General features: G+C 37.0%; 1 protein-coding gene across 10 annotated transcripts in view; it reads right to left on the bottom strand.

Moving 5' to 3' along the window:
• Positions 1 to 23,265, bottom strand: part of ULK4 (unc-51 like kinase 4) — a 702,682-nt gene that overhangs the window by 494,405 nt on the left and 185,012 nt on the right. For all 10 annotated transcript variants that reach the window (XR_012090659.1, XM_073010314.1, XM_073010313.1 and 7 more), the window contains one exon: positions 19,178 to 19,305. Coding sequence is in view for 9 of the 10 variants with exons in the window: in XM_073010314.1 (XP_072866415.1) it covers positions 19,178 to 19,305 (128 nt within the window). In the remaining variant the exon portion in view is untranslated. The remainder of the gene's footprint in view (positions 1 to 19,177; positions 19,306 to 23,265) is intronic.

Genomic DNA, 23,265 nt, shown 5'->3' with positions numbered 1-23,265 from the left:
CGAGGACGGTTCAACATATGCAAATCAATAAATGTGATTCATCACATTAACAAAATTGAGAACAAAAACCATATGATTTCAATGCATGCTGGGAAAAAACTTGATAAAAGTCAACATCCTTCAAAATAAAAACTCTCAACAAATTAGATATAGAAGGAATGTTTGTACCTCAACACAATAATGGCCATATATAACAAACCCACAGCTAACATAATACATGAATAGGAAAAAAAATAAATGGAAAGCTTTTCCTCTAAATTTAGAACAAATCAAGGATACCCACTTTCACCACTTTTATTCAACATAGGCAAGAGAAAGAAAGGGCATCCAAACTGAAAAAAAAAATTTAAAAAGGGGGGAGTTCAATTGTCACTGCTTGCAAATGGTATAATCTTGAAGCCATAGAAAATCCTAAAGACTCCACCAAAAAACTCTTACAAATAGTAAGTGAATTCAGTAAAGCATTTCTATATATCAATAGCAAACTATCTGAAAAAAATCAAGAAAGCAATACCATTTATAAGAGCTATAAAACAAATTTTTGTTAATATGTTTAGTCAAGGAGGTGAAAGCCCTCTACAAGAAAAACTATGTAACAGTGATGAAAGAAATTAAAGAGGACACAAGTAAATGGAAAGATACTCCATGTTCATGGATTAGAAAAATTGACATTGTTAAAACATCTATAGTACCTGAAGTGATCTACAGATTAAATGCAATCCTTATCAAATTACCAATGACATTCTTCACAGAAACAGAAAAAAAAAATCTAAAATTTGCATATAACTACTAAAGACCCAAATAGCCAAATCAATTTTGAAAAAAAAAAGAACAAAAGCTGGTGGCATCAGACTACCAGACTTAAAAATGCACTACAAAGATTTAATAACCAAAACAGCATGGAACTAGCATAAAAACAGACACACAGACCAATGACACAGAATGGAGAACATAAAAGTAAATTCATACAATTACAGTCAGCTGATTTTCAACAAAGATACCAAGAACACACTTCGGGAGATGGCAGTCTCTTCAATAAACGAAGCTGGGAAAACAGGATATCCACATGCAGAAGAGTGTTCTAGACCCCCTCACTCTCACCATACACAAAAATGAAGTCAAAATGGACTTAAATTCAAGATCTGAAACTAGGAAACTGCTAGAAGAACACAGGGAAAGTGCTTCATTGGTCTGGTCCATGATTTTTTGGATAGGAACTCAAAAGTGCAGGCAACAAAAGTGAAAACAGACAAATGAGATTGCATCAAACTAAAAAGCTTCTGCACAACAAAGGAAATAAGAGCGAACAGACAGCCTACGGAATGGGAGAAAATATTCACAATCCATGCATCTGATAAGAGGTTAATATACAGAATATACAAAGAATTCAATTCAATAGCAAAAAAAAAAAAAAAATCTGCTAAGAAATGGGCAAATGAGTAAACATTTCTCAAAAGACATACAAATGACCAACAGGTATATTTTAAAATGCTCAACAACATCACCAATCATCAGGGAAATGCAAACTAAAACCACAATGAGGTATCACCTCACCCCAGTTAGAGTGGCAATTAACAATAATAATAATGACAAATACTGGCATAGATGTGAAGAAAGGGGAATTTTTATACAATGTTAGAGGGAATGTAAATTAGTACGGCCATTATGAAAAACAGTATGGGGGTCCTCAAAAATTAAAAATAGAACTACCATATAATCAAGCAATCCTACTATTGGGTATTTATCCAAAGAAAAATAATTCAGTATATTAACGGCATACTCGCACTCCCATGTTTACTGCAGCACTGTTCACAATAAGCAAAGATACGGAATCAACCTAAGTGTCCATCAATGAATGGATAAAGAAAATATGGTAAGTATACACAAGAATAATATTCAACCATAAAAAGAATGAAATCTTGTCATTTGCAACAACATGAATAGAACTGGAGGACATTATATTAAGTGAAATAAGCCAAGCACAGAAAGACAAATACTGCATGATCTCGCTCAGATGTGGAATCTCAAAAAGCTGATCTCATAGAAACAGAGAACAGAATATTGGTTCCCACATTCTGGGGAGGCTCAGGGGGTGGGAAGGGGGAGGACAGGGAACGTTTGTACAAAATTGCAGTTTGATAGGGAAAAGAAGTTCTCATGTTCTATTGCACAGTAGGGTGACTATTACAAAATTGTACATTTCAGTATCTCAAAATAACCAGAAGAGAGGATTTTTTAATGTTCTCACCATAAGAAAATAATAAACATTTGCAGTGACATGCTCTATACCCTAATTTAATCATTACACAACGTATACATATATCTAAACATCACAGTGTACCCCATAAATATGTACAATTATTATGTGTCAAGTAAAAATAAAATAAAAAGAAGAACTCTTGGTTTAGATAAAATTTACAGTGACTGCATCACACACAAGCAGAAAAGGTGTTGTCTCTGAAACCATTTAAATGGAAGAGGAGATGATCTAGTCTGGAAGACTGTGTCATATGGAATACTGTGTCAGATGATGCAGGAGAAACTCAAGGAACTGATGTTCAACATGCTGTGGTGACACTTCAATAAAGCAGTTTAAAAAGAGGTGTTGAATACATTTATTTTACAAAACGCAAGACTGCAGTCTTCCAAACCAGTACATTATCTTATATATACACTTATAAATAAATACATGTAACTACAATAATAAATATTTACAAAAACAGGTAAACAGTCATCTATTTCATCAAATTCATTTAAACATTTATATAATTACCATGTTTTCCCCCTAAAAATACTTCTTTCTTAGATATTCTATTGAAAAATTAGGCTTTCATATAATCAAGATTGCCTTCAATTCAACTAAACACAAGATGTTTGCTTTTTTTTTTTCTTTTTTTTTTTTTTGAGACAGAGTCTCACCCTGTCGCCCAGGCTGGAGTACAGTGGCACAATCTCGGCTCATTGTAACCTCCACCTCACGGGTTCAAGCAATTCTCGTACTTCAGTCTCCCAAGTAGCTGGGATTACAGGCACCCGCCACCACGCCCAGCTAATTTTTTTGTATTTTTAGTAGAGACGGGGTTTCACCATGTTGGTCAGGCTGGTCTCGAATTCCTGACCTCAGGTGACCCACCTGCCTTGGCCTCCCAAAGTGCTTAGGATTACAGGCATAAGCCACTGCACCCAGCTAGATGTTTTTATCAAATAGTTCCAGCTTCTGTGTGGAAAACGTATTACTGGGGTGGGGGGAGCTGAACGACTAGAAGCAGGAATCAGTTAGGAGATCAGTGTCAGAGCAAAGAAGAGATGCTATTGCCTTGGGTGGGGCAGGCTAGATGGAGTAGATAAGCAGGGGACCATCTTTTTGGAGGAAGACCCAATATGACTTGTTTATTAATTGAATGAATAAGAAAAAAATATGGATTACTCAGACGTTTGGGTTTGAGTAACTAGATAGAGTGTTACTGAATGTATTTGACTATTACTGAGTAACTGGATTAAGCGCTACTGAATGTTTTTGACTCTCAGTCTGAGAGATGGGATGGAGTTAGAAAGCATATTTGATTTGTATATGTTAAATTTAAAACTCCTCTTATGTATGCAATTGAATATGTTAAGATAATATAAGCCTGGAGTGGAGAAAAGTTCATCTAAGTGCATATCAGCACATAGGCAGTGTTTGAAGCCACGGGATTAGATGAAATCACCTAAGGACAAGGATGAAAGAGAAAAAAAGAAGGCTCAGCACATGAAACAGAAAAGCAGAAACCAACAAAGAAGAGACTGAGGCGGGAAGAAAGCAAGGAGTGTACATTAAGCCCCTATTATGAGCCCTAAAACTACACAGATAAACTCCAGTTTAAATTCCCAAGTTGCATTGAAGCATTTTACTTCCCTTTTTCAGAAAGTCCCATTGGAAAGTCACATTAGCCCTAAAAACAGGAAATTGTACCATTCACAGTCAGAACCTTCAAAAACTTCTTAACGGTGATGGTACAGATTAAATGGATTGAGAGAGGGCCCAAGAACATGTAAACGAAAACGCTGACTGGAGAGGAGGCAGAACCTCAGCAGCACCTCAAGCCTTAAATGGCAAGGGAACAAGACAAGTTTGGGCTTTAGGGCTGATGGGACGACATGAGGTTTCTCAACCCTGTGAACAAAAGAATTGGGTGCCAGAAAAGCTGGCACAAACGTGCTAACTACAAAGAGAGGGATCGCAGGGAGACTGAAGGAAGGAAATTGTTTAAAGGAAAGAAATGATTTGATGAAAGTGGCATTTGGGGAATATTAATCTGATAGCGGACAAGCTAATGAATGCAAAAAGGAAGACAAGCAGGTAATTAGGAGGTACAAGTGCACAGGTGAAAAGAAGAAACAGAAACACAAGAGAAAAGAACTGACTGCCTGGAAATGGTATGAGTAGAAGACAAGATTCCAGTAGTATATTGTGGATAGAATGGTCCATTTATATTGTGTAAAGTCAGTTATATAGGTTTTAAAAATAAAGAATTTGCACTCCTTGCTTTAACTTAATTCAGGCTTCTCCTTAAAGATGCCATCATCCCAATGCCCCTGAGTCACCCTTATTCCCTTCGAGTTCTACCGAGCTCTATGTGCTCATCAGTGAATTACTCCACTGCCTGTGTCTACTTCAGATATTCTCATGTGTAGTATACTACTGGAATAACATGTGAATTGTAGATATCCATCCATTTGAATTCATTCTGGACAATATCACAACTGGTTCCTTGCTGAGGCCATATGCTATTTACAGAGACTCAAAACACTACAGTTTTCTCCTTGCATCACTCCACTCTAAGTCCATTTTTATCTGTTTAGTGCACATCCTTTAATTTATAACCGTTGTTCTCCCCCATGCAGAAACAATTTGTACTATAAACATGGAATGAATTTTTCCTCTCTTCCATCTCCCTGCCAGAATCCTCAGCAAACTCATCATCCAATTCAATGCCTCTGTTTGTAATTAAAGCTATTGTCTCTCAGCTTATGATGGCCAGATGATAAATAAGTTTGGGCCCAAATTCAAATTACAGTGACCCCAGCACATGTATAGACCTACTCTGTAATTATTCTTCACTTCCTAAATATATAACTGGAATAGACAACTTAGCAACTAGCAGAACCCATACATTGGCTATCTGATCTGTGGAGGTAGGCTAGTATGGTAAGAAGAGACAAATGAAAGTCTGGAACATCCCCTCTCTAATAAGCCATATCAACATAAAACCAAATCATAAAAATTAGTATCAAGAGCAAAAAAAATATGTAGGGATGATAATATCTATCATACCCATTTAAACTATTTGTTCAACAGAATAGATTATACTAGAAAAAAATTAAACATAAATAGTCTAATTAGCCTATGCAACATCTTGGAATATGACTGTAGTGGATCTTGAAGAATGACAGCAGATCATCCAAAATGCAAACATGTGACTCCAACTGCAGATGCAATTTAAGATGTAACATTTCTACTGGAGCAAATCATCATAGCCCCGGCATCTTGGGTGCTATTGACTTGGCAAAGGGTTTTTTTCTCCGTGTCAATTTGGAAGAACCACCAGAATGTGTTTGCTGTTGCTCATCAGGGCAAACAGTTCATGTTCACTGCCTTGCCTCAAAGCCACGCTAGCTCTGCTACCCTTAGCCTTAAAACACTCTGCAAAGATCTGGGACATGTTGACATCTCACCAAATGTCCCATTTGTACGCTATTTTGATGACATTAAACTGGTTGGACCTGAGGAAACATCAACAGCGAATACTTTTTACTTGGCTTAGTAAGATACATGAGAGAGCAATAAACTCCACAAAAATTCAGGGGGCTACCACTTCAGTGAGGTTTCCGCAGCTCAGTGGTCTACAGCAGGCTGGGACATCCCTCCAGGTCAAAAACAAGTTACTGCACCTTCTATTGAATGTAACTAAAAAAAGAGGCACAATGCTTGGTTTTTTGTGAATTAAGAGGTAATACATACCACCGTTGAATGTGTGCCCCTCATTTTCTGAAAAATTCACAAACTTACTAGTTTTTGAATGGAGTTGAAGTAAGTAAAGCTCTGCAGCAATTCTACAAGCTGCTCGGCCACTCAGGTCTTATGACCTAGCATATCTAGTACCACTTGAGCCCCTACAACAAATGGAGCCCCAGGGAAGCATCAGTAAGTGAATCACAACACATATCTGTGCAGCTTAAGAGAAAAGTCACTTTCTCACATGTGGATTACTATTCTCCTTTTGAGAGAAAGCTCCTGAGAGAGAATGAACATTACAATTGAAACCAAATGATCACGTGATCTGAGTTACTTATCATTAACCTGGCTCACCAAGCCACTAGCTTAAGTATGCAAAGCAGTAAACCATCATCAAATGAGTCAATCAATATAAGAGACTGAGCTTCTACATGTCAAAAAACACAGTAGTAAATTGCATGAACAGTGGCTTAGATTCCTTCAACACATACTCCTCTGTGTTGCCTTCTCTTACTTAATCCTAATTAAGAATTGTTTATGACCAGCTAACTGGCAAAGAAAAGCACTGAATCTGGTTAGTGAATGGTTCAGTACAATATGCTGGCACCAAATGAAAGTGGACTGCTGCATGACAAGCCTAATCAGAAGTGTCCCTGGAAAGAACATCCTCCCAGTGAGCAGAGCTTCAAACAATACATTGTGTTACACCCTATGTTTAAACTGAGATGCAACTCAGATATATGCTGATTCATGGGCACTGGGGCTAACAGCTTAGTAGGATGGTCAGGAACTCAGAAAACTGAGGAATTTGAAAACTGGTGACAAGTTGTTCTGAGAAAGAAGTATACAGGTAGACTTCTCAGAATTAGCACACGCATGTTCACTAACGGGCATCTACTTCAAAGGAGGCTTTCAATAATCAAGTGGACAAGATGACATGTTCTCCAAATGGCAACAAACACTCCTTCCCCAGCCACCCAGGGCTTGCTTAATGGGCCTGCGTACAAGGGAGCAAAGTGGCAAAGATGAAGGCTCTGCAAGGGCTCAGCAAAAAGTAATGTTCCTCGTAACATATTAATCTGCATTTCACTGATTACTAATGATGCTGAATATCTATTCACATCATTATGAATCTGTTTATAATACACAGATTAACTGTTATATATGATGCAAAATTTTACAGCTTTTGTTAGCATATAAATTTTATTTATGATTTTTGGAGGATATAAAAGTTTCTAATTTATATGTAGCCAAACTATCAGTATTTCTTTTTATGGTTTATTTCATTGCTCTTCTACTCAGAAAAGCTTTCTTTGCCCATATTTAAACATATTCTCTTCCAGCTGTTTACGGTTTCTTTTCGGTATATAATTCTTCAATCCATCTGGAATTGGCTTTTGTACGGTGTAAGCAGAGAAAATAATTTTTCTCCACACAGTTAACCAATTATCCAGAGTAAATATTTCTTTTAAAAAATACTTCTTTTAAAATCAAAGCAGTTTTTTTTTTATTTCACTGATTGCCACATTATTAGCAATATTATGGGGAAGGAAAAAAAAAACTCTAGGAAAACCTGATCCATCAGGAGCCACTGACATTTCAGGCTCACAGCAAACCTATACAATCAACTTACAAGACTATTCATCCTCTAAAAGGATTATCATGTTGAGAGATGCATAAGGCCTATTTTATCGCCTGTCATAGTAATATGAGTATGAAGCTATTCGGAGAAATAGGTGGACATTTGTGAGCCATCATATCATTTTTATCTGATCTTGACAGCTCAATTTCACCACCTGTCTCATGCTAGATAGATCTCAGAGCTGACATCATAGAAAATGTGCTGAAATGTAAAATGTAATCCATAAAAGGCCAATGGTGATGATGGTATGCAGAAAAATATATTTGCATAATGGAGCAAAGGTTATCCTGGGCTACAGATATGAGGCTTCCATTCTCAGGCAGATGGGCAGCACTGTGATTTGTTAAAGACTCCAGCTGCTAGTGCAGTTTCAAGGGACAAGTAAGGAAGGGAGAACAATTTTCTGTATAAACTCATCATAGAGAATTTTAACGTCTCTCTAGCCTGAAGGCTGGCTCTCTTTTGCATACCTTTATATTCAACCTTGCATTTTATATGCACATGAATACAATACCTGGGCTGCAAAGCACATAGGAACAGCTACTATTTTCCATAGTCTGCACCGGCTGCCTATTCATTTCTGACGATAATTTATATTACTAAATTTAATCTAAAAGTCTAAAAAGATGTGAATTTTCACTTCCTCAAGGATCCCCTTAATCCCTTCTTAACTAACTAGTACCCATTGCTAACATTTCCTTTAGTTTTTCTTCATTTTATACATACATATATATGTTTAATTATAGGCGTGAAATATGCTTATTATAACAGCCTAAAAATACAAATGAGTAAAGATAAATAATCTCCCCATCACATCCTCCTCAGATAACCCATTTGGTATTGTTCTTTCATATCCTTTTTTTTTTAATTATTATTTTTTTGAGACAGAGTCTCGTTCTGTCTCCCAGGCTGGAGTGCAGTGGCGCAACCTTGGCTCACTGTGAGCTCCACCTCCCAGGTTCATGCCATTCTCCTGCCTCAGCCTCCTGAGTAGCTGGGACTACAGGCGCCCGCCAACACGCCCGGCTAATTTTTTGTATTTTTAGTAGAGACGGGGTTTCACCATGTTAGCCAGGATGGTCCCGATCTCCTGACCTCGTGATCCGCCCACCTCAGCCTCCCAAAGTGCTGGGATTACAGGTGTGAGCCACCGTGCCGAGTCCCATACCCATTTTTTAATGAAACTGTATACAAATACATGCAAATAGAAGTTTTGCCATTTTGCTTTACAAATGTAACTTCATAATTAACATATAACTCTGCCCTTGCTTTTTCATTTATCTATATACAATGAACATCCTTCCAAGTTAATCAAATGAATCATTTATGTCACAGCTATGCCATTATTTACTGAAGCATTTCAATACCAATGGATATTAACTATATTTCGAGTTATTATACCACTTAGAAATAATGCTGCATTGAATAACCTCAAGCATATATCCTGAACAATTCACACTTTTATTTCTAGGGGCTAAATCAGATGCAAGCCTGTTAAAATCAAAGCAATGTATATTGTTAATAGTCATAGATGTTTCCAAATCACTTAAATCACTTTTTAATCAGGGTGCAGCAACTCACATTTCCTCGCGCAGAATTTAAAAATCACTGTGAAAAGTAGTTCTGCTAACTACTATACCACCAACTCTAAAAGCGACTTTGGATTTCCAGTTCTGCCAAGATGGAGTAGAATCAAAACAAGTACAGGAAGACTCTGAAAGGTAGAAAAAAGGTGGACTGGCTACAGAATGAAGGACTTGAGGAACAACATAGCAGTAAGTCTCCTTCCCTTCTTTATTGCCTCTCATGTATTCCAACAGGGTGCTAGACAAGCCTGCAAACTAGAACTGTCCCCTAAAAAAAGATCTAAGAAAAGCCTGTTTTCCCTGGCCAAAGGACCAATGAAAAAAGATGGCCTAACAACAGAAATTCTTTCTGGCAATACCTGTCTTACTCTGGCAACACACCAACAAAAACACCACATACAACCTTTTCCTTCCCAGTCCTCCACAGTTTTAGTGGGACCATGGGAATTTGATCTTCTACCTTAACCCACCCCTAGGGAAGGCTCACTTCAATTCCCCAACTGAGAAGTATAGGCAAAGCAGAATAGGGAGCTAATATTCCATCCCCTGCCAAGTGGAAGCGGTCAACAGTTACCCAATTCCCGTAAAGGGGTAGTGCCTATAAGACTCAGCAGAGAGCTGATCGTCCATTCCCTGCCCAATAGAAGCAGGCCATTCTTTAATTTCCCTGCTGTGACAGTATTAAGGTGTCTGCTTGGGGAGCTATCTTCCATTCCCAACCAGCAGAAGCAGGCAGTGATCTGATTCCCCTACAAAATTAGTGTCAGTGAGGTGCAGCAACCAGCAACAAAACCTACACTCAGTAACAATAAGACTTAATGACACAGAGCAAGTTGAGGATGCAAGACCTAGGCAAAATGTCCAGGATATAATCTAAAATCACTCATAAAAACGAGTGGAAAACCGCATGAATCAAAAAAGACCAACAACACATACTTTACTAGTATGAATCAGATGCTAGAATGATCTAACAATGATTTCAAAGCAGCTATTTTAAAAACGTTTCCAAAAGCATTGCAAATTCTCTTAAAACTAATGAAATTGTTTAAAATCTCAGAAGAGGAAAAAGGTTATAAAAAAGAACCAATGTACTATATAGAACTGAAAAAAATACAATAACCGAAATGAAAACCTCACTGGATAAGCTCAATAGCAGAGTGTAGACAGAGAGCAGAATCAGTGGACATGAGTACAAATAAATTAAACTTATGAAATCTGAAAAACAGAGAGAAAATAGACAAAAGAAAAAAATAGAGTCTCGGGGATCAGTAGGAGAATAACAAAATACCTTATATTCATATCATCAAAGTCCCAAAAAGGGGAAGAGAGAGAAAATGGGACTAAACAAGTATTCAAAGAAATCATGGCTGAAAATATCCAAATTCAGCAGAAGACATAAATCTATATATTCAAGAAGGTGATCAGACTCCAAATAGGATTAAACCAAATAATCCACACCAAAGAGATATCACAATTAAACTTCTAAATCCTAAAGGCAAAGAAAATATCTTCAAAATAGAGAAAAAACACATTACTTATAAAGGAATACTAACGGAAACAACAGATTTGAAACCATGATATGAAACCATAGGGGACAGAAGAAAGTACAAAAATTTTAAAGACTGAAAAGAAAAAAAAACTGTCAACTACAAGTTCTAAATGCAGTAATCTTCAGACATAAAGGGGGAATAAGATTTCTCAAAGAAAAAGTAACCATTTTTTTTCAACAGCAAACATACCCTTAAAAAAATGTCTAAAGAAAGTTCTCTAATCCTAAAGAAGTGATAATAGAAGGCTAAGAATATAAAAAAAGAAGAACATCAGAATGGGTAAATTAGAGGTAGATGTAACAGTCTAATTTACTTCTAATAAATTTCTTAAATATTTGATGATTAAAAGCAAAAAATATAACACCATCTGATAAATTGCTCAATGCATGCAGAGAGAACTTCCTTAAGACAATCTTTTTTTCTTTTTTTGAGAGGTAATCTTGCTCTGTTGCCCAGGCTGGAGTGCAGTGGCACAATCTTGGCTCACTGCAACCTCCACCTCCCAGGTTCAAGCAACTCTCCTGCCTCAGCCTCCCAAGTAGCTGGGACTACAGGCGCGCACAACTACGCATAGCTAATCTTTGTATTTTTAGTAGAGAAGGGGTTTCACCATGTTGGCCAGGCACCGTGTCTGGCCAAGACAATTATATTTTAAAAGCAGGGATAGTAAAGGGAAAGTATGGAAAATAAAAGGAAACTAGGTGTTTACTCTTCATTCACAGTAATAACATATTATGACTAACAGGCTATTATAAGTTATGTATGTATATTGCAACAACTAGAGCAACCACTAAGGAAACTATGCAAGGTGATATACTCAACAGTGCTATAAATAAATCAAAGAATCCCAAATGTTCAGATAACCCAAAGGAAGCTAAGTAAAGAGAAACAAAATAAAGAATAAAATGTCAGACTTAAACCTTGACATATCAGCAATCACCTTAAACATAAATGTAAATGTAAATGGTCCAAATATACCAACTAAAAGGCAGAAACGGCAGAGGTGATACAAAATTATGACCCCAATGTGCTGTCTATAAGAAACTTGCCTTATATGCAATGATATAGATAAGTTTAAAGTAAAAAAAAAAATGAAAGCAGGTATAAAATGCAAACATTAATTTAAAATAAAGGCAGGAGTGGCTGTATCAATAGCAAATGAAGTAAACTTCAGAGAAAAGCATTAGAAACAAAGATGGACTTACACAATGATAAAAGCATCTGTACACAAGAAAACATAATACCCTAAGTAAGTATGCAGCAAACAATGAGGCCCAAATACAGGAAGCAAAAATTGTTAGAGCTGAAAAGAGAAACAGACAAAGCCACAATTATAACTGCAGACTCCAACACCCTACTTTCAGAAATTGATAGAAATACTAGAAAGAAAAACAGTAAGAATAGAGAATATCTAAACAACACAATGAAAGAAATCTAATTGACATATAAAGAATATCCCCACCAAGAAGAAGCAGAATGTACATGCTTTTCAAGCACCCTGTACCATTCACCAAAACAGACCATACATTAAACTACAAGACAAACCTCAACAAATGTAAAAGGACTGAAATCACAGAAAGTGTGTTCTCTGACCATAATAAAATCAAGTTATATATCAATAACATAATGACAACAGAAAAATCTCAAAATATGTGGAAATTAAACAAGACATCTCTAAATAATACATGGATCAATGAGGAAGTTTCAAAGGAAATTTAAAAGATATATTACACAACATAATTTTTTTTAAAAAATCCGAATCTATGCAAATGCTATAAAAGCATTTGAGAAAGACAGTTATAGGACTAAATGCTACATGAGACCTTTTACAAAGAGAAAAGGTTTCAAATCAATAATCTGTTTCTGCTTTCAGAAAGCAGAAAAAGAGCAACACAAAGCAAGCAGAAGGAAAATATAAAAATCAGAGAATGAACTGAAAACAGAAAAATGATAGAGAAAACAAAAAGCTGGTCACAAAAAAAACCATGATAATTAATAAATCTCTAGCAAAACTGATAAAAATAAAAACAGAAGAGGTACACATCATCTATATCAGGAATGAAAAGGGATATCACTACAAATACTTCAGTAGTAAAAAGATAAAATGGAATACTAGAAAAAAAGTATATTTAATAACACAATAATTTAGAAAAAATGGACTGATTCCTCAAAACCCATAAACTGCCAAAACTCGACCTAGTAAAATGTTAAAATATGCATGGTCTTGCATTTTAAAGAAATTGAATTTGTAATTTCAAAGTTCCTGAAGATAAATCTGCAGGCCCCAATGGATTCGCTAGAGAATTCTACAAAAAATTTAAAGAAAAATTAACAAATTTCATAGTCTCTTCTAGAAAACAGAAACAGAGAGAATACATCACAATTCATTTTATGAGGCTAGTATTATAGTAATACTAAGAGGAAAGAAGGGAAGGAGGGAGAAAGCAAGCAAGCAAACTATAACCCAGTATCTCTCATGAACTTAAAAGTAAAAATCCTCAACAAAATATTAGCAAATCAAATCCAGCAAAATATAAAAGAATTAACACACTGTGACACATAAGATTACTCTAGGTATGCAATTGCTGTAGAATTTGAAAAACAATGTAATATATTATAGAAACAGCTAAAAAAATCATATTGTTATATTAATTGATAGAGAAAAAGCATTTGACAAAATCCAACACCCATTCATGATGAGAGAAAAAAAGCTCTAAGAAAATTGGGGATAAAGAATAAGAATGAGAGTGACCTTCTTCCACTGATAAAAGAATATCTACAAAAAATCTAGAGTAACTTCATACTTAACAGCGGAGGCCTAAAACTGTTTTCCCTACACAGCCAGAAACAGAGCAAGAACATCTGCTCTCACCACTCTTACTCAACATAGTACTGGAAATCCTAAATACTAAAATAAGGCAATAAAAATAAAGGGTACACAAACGAGAGAGAAAAAAATAACTGTCCGCATTTACAGATGACATGATTGGCTATATAGAAAATCTCCTGGAATCAGAAAGAAAAGAAAGAGGAAGGAAGGAAGGAAGGAAGGAAGGAAGGAAGGAAGGAAGGAAGGAAGGAAGGAAGGAAGGAAGGAAGGAAGGGAGGGAGGGAGGGAGGGAGGGAGGGAGGGAGGGAGGGAGGGAGGGGAGGGGAGGGGAGGGAGGGAATGTAAGGAGGGAGGGAGGGAGGGGAAGGAGAGAGGGAGGGAGGGAAGGAAGGAGGAAAAAAAAAAACCTAGAACTGATAAGCGAGTTTAGTAAGGTTGTAGAACATAAAATCAACAAACACATCAATCAAATGTGGAAACTGAAATTAATGATGCAATACCATTTACAATTGCTCCCCTCCAAAAAGAAATACTAGGTATATACTTAACAAAATATGCTGAAATTATAGAATGCTAATGAAAGAAGGTTAAAAAAAAAAAAAACTAAATAAATAGAGATACCACATTCAAGGAACAGCAGACCATAGAGTAAATATATCAACTATCCTTGTATTGATGCATTAGTTTAATGATAGCCCGACAAGGTTTTGGCAAATATAAACAAGCTCATTTCAAAGCTTATATGGAAAAGCATATAGGTCCCCGAACAGCTAAAACACTCTTGACAAAGAAGAATAAAAAGAGGAGATCACTCTGTCCAATATTAAGCCTTATGATGATCAAGTAATCTTAATTACAGTAATCAAGACAATGTTGTATTGATAAAGGGACAGACACACAGATCAATTGAAAAGTTTAGAGAACCCAGAAGCAGCCCCATACAAATACGCCCAAATGATGTCTGACAATGTACAAAAGCAATTCAATGCAGGAAAGATAGCCCTTTCAACAAATAATACCAGAGCAATTAAATATCCACAGGCAAAAACCAAAACCAAAACCAAAAGAAAACCTCTAACTAAGCTTTATACTTTATACGGAAATTAACTCAAAATGGATCACAAACCTAAATGTAAAGCGTATAATCATAAAAAATATTTTTTAAAACACGGGAGAAAATCTTTGGGATCTAGACAGAGTTCTTACTCTTGACATCAAAAATACAAACCGCTAAAGGAAAAATTGATAAAGTGAACCCATTAAAATTCAAAACTTTGGTTCTGTAAAATATCCTGTTAAGATAAGATGACAAGTTACACACGGAGAGAAAAAATTTGCAAACCATATATCTAACAGTGGACTCATATCTAAAATATATAAAGAACTCTCGAAATTCCATCTTTGGCCAGTAGAAGCTCCTTCACATTGGCTCCTGTATTTCTTTTAACATGACCTTAGAAGTCTCTGATAAATTCCTCGCTTTCAGGACTGACATGCCCCAGCCTCAATTTGTTCATTTCTGGTCTAAATGCAAAGCTGTGCCAGGGACTTGGAACCTATTTATACAAGAGACCATGATTTGAGTAAAAAATGGTATTTAGGAATTAAAACTTGAATTCAGTGTTATAAACTGAATTCTGTTCCCCCCAAAATTCATATGCTGAAGCCCTAACCCTCAATGTGACTATATTTGAAGACATGTGTGTTTGGAGATAGGGCTGTATTTGGAGGTCTAAGGGGGTAATTAAGGATAAATGAGGTCACGTTGGGGGGGGCGCCTGATCCAGCAGCAATGGTGTACTTAAAGGGGAAAAGACACCATGAGTGCGCAAACACAAAGCAAAGGCCATGTGAGGACACAGGAAGAAGGCAGCCCTCTATGTAAGCCAAGAAGAAAGACCTCACTTCCTGCTGGCACCTTGATCTTGGATCTGTAGCTGATGAAACTGTGAGAAAATAAATGTATGTGGTTTAAGTTGCCCAATCTGTGGTACTGTTATGACAGCCTGAGCAAACTAACACAAGTAGATAAAACTATGAAATGCATAATTTCTTTAAAAAGATAGAAAAATAAATGAGTTTATGCTAACATTTTAGAGTCAAATTAAGGATGAGATAATTTTACTTATATTTTTATAATTGTACATTTTACACTGATAATATTGGTTATTACTGGAATTAGCATAATTATTAGTTTTCTCTTACCATATATATAGAGACTATATATATATACACACAAACACAAACACCATAGAGACATATATATACCATATATAGAGAGGTCACATACATATACACACACATAGACACACACCATATATAGAGACCATATATATATACACACATCAAAGAGAGCATATATATACACACACACCATCTATATCTATGTAATAGTTTCAAATGGCAATACATATATTAACACTGACAACAAGAACACTGAATGCAGTTTAAGGTTTCTTAATGGGATTTTGGTCACTAAAATATATTACGATAGAAATATTCTGCCATAATACCGTGATTTAAAAGCACTCGCTTTAAATCTCTCTTCCCTGGGGAATCATACCACAAACTTGACACACAGATTGTTTTCAATTTTTCAAGACCACTTTATTTTTCTCATTTTTATTTTTAACATTATATAAAACATTTACATGTTTCTTAAGTCTAGACCATAAAGCAGGTACATTCAGAGAAGCATAGCTCATTCCTGCCCCTGCACCTTCCTTATTCTCTTCCTAATCCTGTAAATTGTCACTCTTGTAATTTATTTAACTTTCCATTCTGTCTTTTGTAAAATATTAGTAAAGGCACATATATTCTCTGTTTTCACCCCCTTTCTTAGACAAAAGGTATTAACAGTATGCTACAAATACTATTCTACATCTGACTTTTATCAGGGTAATAATATCTTGTAGATGATCCATGGCTGTGTACAGACATCTTCCTTGTGCCTTTCCACAGCTGTGTAGCCCTCCATTCTGGGGATGGTAGTGGTTGGCAGAATGCTAAAGATCCCCCTGCCCCCAAAGCCCCACCATCCTGGCTATTCAAATACTAATCTGGATACTTCAGCTGGTACCCAACTTACAATGATTCAACTTGCGATTTTATGATATGTCAGTTTGAGATGCTGCAAAAACAATATTCAGTAGAAACCATACATGGAATACTCATACAACTATTCTGCTTTTTACTTTCAGGGTGGTATTCAATAAATTACATGAGATATTCTATACTTTATTATTAAAAAAAGGCTTTGTGGGCAGTGCGCGGTGGCTCACACCTGTAATCCCAGCACTTTAGGAGGCCAAGATAGGTGGATCACTTGAGGTCAGGAGTTCAAGACCAGCCTGGCCAACATGGTGAAACCCCATCCCCACTAAAAATACAAAAATTAGTCAGGCATGGCAGCGCGCATCTGTAATCCCAGCTACTCGGGAGGCTGAGGTAGGAGAATCACTTGAACCTGGGAGGCAGAGACTGCAGTGAGCCGAGATCATACCACTATACTCCAGCCTGCATGACAAAGCGAGACTCCATCTCAAAAAAATAAAAAATAAATAAGCTTTGCGTTAGATGATTTTGCCCAACTACAGGCTAATATAAGTGTTCTGAGCACATTTAAGGTAGCCTGGGCTAAGTTATGATGTTCAGTAGATTAGATGTATTGCATTTTGACATGATATTTTCAACTTATGATGGGTTTATTGAAATGCAACCCCCATTGTAAATCAAGGAGCATCTGTATTGGGAAGTGAGTTTGAAGACATAATTGAAGTCCCAATTCCATTAATCTTAAGATATATAGATTATCTGAGTGAGCCTAAGCTAATCAAGTGAGACATTTAAAATTCATTTTATCTGATTGATGGTAGAGGAGGGAAGTCAAAGATGTTCGAAGCATGAGGGGGATGAGTCTCTGCTTTTCAAGGCATGAGAAGCAATCTTGCTGGCCACCAAGAGAAAGTAAACAGGTATGCAGTAAATATCAATGAAGAAGAAGGACAGATTCCTGAAGCTGAGAGTGAACCACAGCCAAACACCAGCAAGAAAGTGAGGATGTCAGTCCAAAGACTGCAAGAACATGAATTCTGCCAAGAATCAATGAGCCTGGAAGAGGATTCCGAGCCTCAACTGAGAATCTCAGCACCAGCCAACACCTTGACATGAATATGTGAGATGTGGGCAGAGGATCACTCAAGCCCAAGAGTTCAACACCAGCCTGGACAACACAGTGAGACCCTGTCTCTATCAAAATATTTAAAAAATTATCTGGGCATGATGGCATACACCTGTAGTTCCAGCTACTCTGGAAGCTGAAGTGAGAGGATCGCTTGGGCCTGGTGTGGGGCTCAAGGCTGCAGTGAGCCGTGATTACACCACTGCACTCCAGCCTGGGCAACAGAGTAAGACTCTGTCTCCAAAAATACACATGGAAATGTGTTGTCTTGTTTGTTATATAGGTAGGTATATCATAGCCCCAATTTTGCCTCTTGACCTACAAAGCCTACTTTCTCACTGTTAACAGGAAAAAAAAAAAAAAAAAAAAGGCCAACCCCTAATCTAGATCAATCTCAGCAATATCAGACTCTGCTCAGTACTCCAGAACAAGTAAAAACCTGGACCTAGAAACACACATAAAACCAAATTGTCAGGGCTCCTCTGGGCTCCAATAGAGCACGGATCAGATGGTTCAGAAGGTGTTAATCAGAAAGCATCAGAACATGAAGTGAACTTGAGGAGCATCTAGAACAGCTCCTCCTTTTAGAGGAAAGAGTTACAAGCCCGGAGAAGGACCTGTCCTTCCTAGGACCAGTCCATAAACTCTCACCCTCTTCCCTGCTCCTCCTTCTGAGCCTTCAGCTACTTATTCCAGAACCTTACAATAAGGAAAATTACAACTAAACCACTGGTCTAATATTGACTCCCAAAGGTACAAACCAGAACCATCTCAACACCCTACTTTGGACTGTTCTCAGATCTAGGGCTGTGTTAGCCCATTCTCACACTGCTGTGAAGAAATATCTGAGACTTGATAATTTATAAAGGAAAGAGGTTTAATTGATTCACATTGCTGGGGAGGCCTCAGGAAACTTACAATGATGGCAGAAGGTAAAGGAAAAACAGGCACGTTCTTCACAGCCGGCAAGATGGAGTGATTGCCAGCATGGGAAATGCCAGATGCTTATAAAACCATCAGATGTGGGGAGACTCACTCATCATCACAAGAACAGAATGGGGGAAACCACTCCCATGATCCAATTACCCCCACTTGGTCCCACTCCTGACACGTGAGGATTATAGGGATTATAATTCAAGGTGAGATTTGGGTGGGGACAGAGAGCCAAACCATATCAAGGACACACAAGGCATTTCTCACCCTGCCATAGTTTCAGAGGTCTTCTCTGGGTCCTCAGTACTTCCAAGCTGAGATTACAAGTGAAATATTAAACCCCTGGAAAAACCCTTAAAAAATATATACCAGATACACAAAGACCAAGAAATACTCTACAACTACTAATACAACAGGCACTAAATTGAAGTTACTGATGAAACCATCAGAGAAAATCTTACCTTGCTTGGCAACTGAGCAGCAACATCTCACGGTTATAAATCAAAATATATAGAAGAACCAGGAAGGCTTTTGCTCTGATATACGTTGAGGGGCTGTCAAGTAAACGGATAACTGTGGAGACAAAATCCTGTGGAAGACATTTAAAAATTTTTTTTGAGAGAACATAACAAAATACGGCAGTCTCAATTCTCAGAGTGAACAGACTATAATAATCAAGCAGATGGCAGAAAGTAAAATAATATCAACTACTGTTTTCGCATTCTCAATTTGTGCTAGATCCCATAACTAAATTTTAATACTATCTCATTTAAATCTGAAAATTAGTCAGAAAAAGTTGACAATATTGTCCCCGCTTTAAAGAGAAAAAATTAGTATTGAAAAGTTAAGGACTTTACCCAAATTCAGAGTTGGATAAAATCCAGGCCACCTGAATGACAAAGCCTGCCTGTTAACTACTTAATCACACAACTGGAAATGTGGCAGCAAATAACACAACTGTCAGTCACAACTGCATGTAGATATAAATCTCCAAGAAGAGCTGCATAAAGAGAGATCATATCTCTAGTCTACACATCCGAGGGCTTAACAGACATAAAATAAAGATAATACTCAATGCATGACACAAAGAAACGTATACTCATATAACACTCTTTAATTAAAGGTATAACTCAACACAAAGGACTAAGTATTGACAAGGAATAGTGCTACTTTCCCTTTTAAAAGACAGACTATAAATAATTTCTATAAATATGCAAACAGAACACAGACACACACGCACATACACGGTTAATGAATGTAAGTAGTCAGAAATATAGAATCATAATATCAGCAAGATGGCTACAGAGAACAGGAATATATAAGTTCCCAAGAGAGCTTAAGAGGTGCCAGCACCTAACAGTAACACTGTGTGTCCAAGACAGATTTAAGAAGCTCAATTTTTTTTTTTTTTTTTTTTTTTTTTTGGCCACACTCCAATCCTTTTCTATTTGGTGCTATGTTTCCAGGTAGGAATAATTTACATAGTCATGTATATGCCATGTAAATTCTCTGCTACTTAAGGATAAAAACATATCTAAGCATCAGTCTCACCTAGTTCCCGAACCGAATTATCAAAGCCAAAGTATTTATCTCAGGTAAAAAACAAATCAATGCAGTCATCCTTGAGTAGATCTGTTTTCTACCTTTGCAGCAACTAGACAGTAGAAAATCCATCCCCAGAGTCCATTCCTGATTCTAATTTATACTCTGTGGTCTAAGGACCACAATCACAAGTCTGTTTCCCCTGTCAACACAACCCCCAACATATACATACATAATTCCAAAGCCATTCAAATTTCCAGCAATTATAGACTGAAAAACTCTTCCAGATTATAAGAGATTAAAAAGACATGATAACTGACTGCAATTCAAGATCTGGAAGTTCTGTAAGGTCTGTAGATTAGCTAACAACACTGAATCAATGTTAATTTCCTGATTTTGAAATTTCACGGCTTGTTTCAAGGAAACATTCAGTGAAGTAATTAGAATTAGAAAAGCATCATGCCCACAAACTTCTCAAGTGGGTCAGAAAACACACACACACTCACACATCCATGCACACACAGTGAAAGAGATAAAGACAGAGAAAGATAAATTATAAAGTAAACATAGTAAAATGTTAACATTTGGTGAATGTAGGGAAAGGATCTATTGCAATCATTTACACTGTATGTCCAAAATTAAACTCAGTGCCTGAGGATCAATATACTAGCCAAACTCAGAAGTCTCAGTACTATCCTTGACCCTTCTTCTTTCCCTTCTCTCATGCCCAATTAACCCCAAGCTCTGTGAAAATGATACCCCCATTATGGCTGTCTTATTTCTATGCACCATTATATCTTTCCTGAATTACTACAACAGGCTTTATTTAATTTTCCTTTATTCCATCTACTCTATAAATTTTTTTTTTTTTTTTTTTTTTTTTTTGAGACGGAGTCTCGCTGTGTCACCCAGGCTGGAGTGCAGTGGCGCGATCTCGGCTCACTGCAAGCTCCGCCTCCCGGGTTCACGCCATTCTCCTGCCTCAGCCTCCAAGTAGCTGGGACTACAGGCGCCCGCCACCACGCCCGGCTAGTTTTTTTTTTTGTATTTTTAGTAGAGACGGGGTTTCACCATGTTAGCCAGGATGGTCTCGATCTCCTGACCTCGTGATCCACCCGCCTCGGCCTCCCAAAGTGCTGGGATTACAGGCTTGAGCCACCGCGCCCGGCCTACTCTATAAATTTTAGCCACAGTGGACCCTCTATAAGAGCAAATGTAACTCACCTATAAAATATTCTCAATAGTTACACAACCATTAAAAAGAAGCTAAAACTCATTATAACATATGAGGTTCTTCATGGTCTGGCTTTTCGTTATCTTTCCAAAATCATGTATCATACCATCAACTCCACTGAATACCCTCAACATTCACAATGAGGAAGTAAAAAAAAAGGAAGATGAGAACATTGAACAAAGGAAAGCGGCAAAGGGAATCTCAGGATTATTCCAAGGTGACAGCCTTCACCAGACAGAAGGCAGCCTATCTGTACAGAAGCTGGTCCAAGGCCCCCAGAGACAACTCAGGAGAAGAAACTGACAGACTATCTGAAGCACCTGAATATAATCTGAAACACAAAGTGATGTAAACAAAGAAAGGTTCACTAGATATTGATCTACACAAAATTAACAGACCGAGTACATATGCATGTTGGAGCCTGTCTCATGTCCTACTTCAAAATAAACACCAAATAAATCTAAGATTTAAAACACAAACACAAAATGATTCAAAGATCTAGAAGAGGCCATGGGAGGTAGGCATACAAACATATATACATACATACATACATATTTCAATCTCAGACTGGGGAAAATGTTAGTAAATAATTTATTAGAAAGAACAAAATAAGTGTGAGAAATGTAAATATAAAAAATGTTAAATGCCACATAGAAATGAAACGCTATAAAGAAAAAATCCACATGAATTAGAGAAAATATTTGCAGCACTTTTTTTAATAAAGGTGATTTTCTTGATATAAAAATATCAATAACTAAGAAAAGAACTAAAGGACTAAGAAAGTAAGAGTACTAGAAACAACTGAAACCTCTGATCTCTTCCATGTGGAATATCACATCAACCAAGGATAATTTAAGGTATTTTAAAAATACAGAATATAGGAGGCAAGTTTCATATAAAGCTATCCATATATACCTATTTCATATACAGACAACAAAAATTGAAAATAAAAAACATTTCAGCTGATAAAAACTCTTTTTTTTTTTTTTTTTGGAGACAGAGTCTCGCTCTGTTGCCCAGGTTGGAGTGCAGTGGCACAATCTTGGCTCACTGCAACCTCCACTTGCAGGGTTCAAGCAATTCTCCTGCCTCAGCCTCCCAAGTGGCTGGGACTACAGACGCGTGCCACCATGCCCGGTTAATTTTTTGTATTTTTAGTAGAGAAGGATTTTCACCGTGTTAGCCAGGATGGTCTCGATCTCCTGACCACATGATCTGCCTGCCTTGGCCTCCCAAAGTGCTGGATTACAGGCGTGAGCCACCGTGTCCAGCCAAAACTCTCTGATTTTGCCTGCTATGGTCTGAATGTTTTTTCCTGCTCCCATTCATATATTAAACTTAATCCCCAATGTAACAGTGTTAAGACGTGGAGCCTTTGGGAGGTAGTTAGGTCATAAGGACTACACCCTCATGAATGAGGTTAGTACCTTTATAAAAGAGACCTGAGTGAGTTTATTTACCCCTTCCAAAATGTAAGGAAACAAAGAAGACACTATCCATGACAAACGGCCCACACTAGACACCAAATCTGCTAGTGCCTTGATCTTGGACTCCCCAGCCTCCAGAATGGTGAGCAATACATTTCCATTATTTATAAATTACTCGGTCTAAGGTACCTTGTTACAGCAGCCCAAACATACTAAGATACCACTCAACCAAAACAAAATAAAATTGAGGGAGAGGTAAACTGTCCTGTAACAGCTCAATTTGAAGGAACTATCATTAAATAAGCATTTATAGACATCAAAAAGGTCCAAGTCACTTTGTTATACA

Source organism: Chlorocebus sabaeus, chromosome 22 (genome assembly GCF_047675955.1).
Source record: "Chlorocebus sabaeus isolate Y175 chromosome 22, mChlSab1.0.hap1, whole genome shotgun sequence".
NCBI classification, from domain to species: domain Eukaryota; kingdom Metazoa; phylum Chordata; class Mammalia; order Primates; family Cercopithecidae; genus Chlorocebus; species Chlorocebus sabaeus.
Note: the sequence above shows the minus strand (reverse complement) of the source record. Positions and strands in the feature narration are given on the sequence as shown.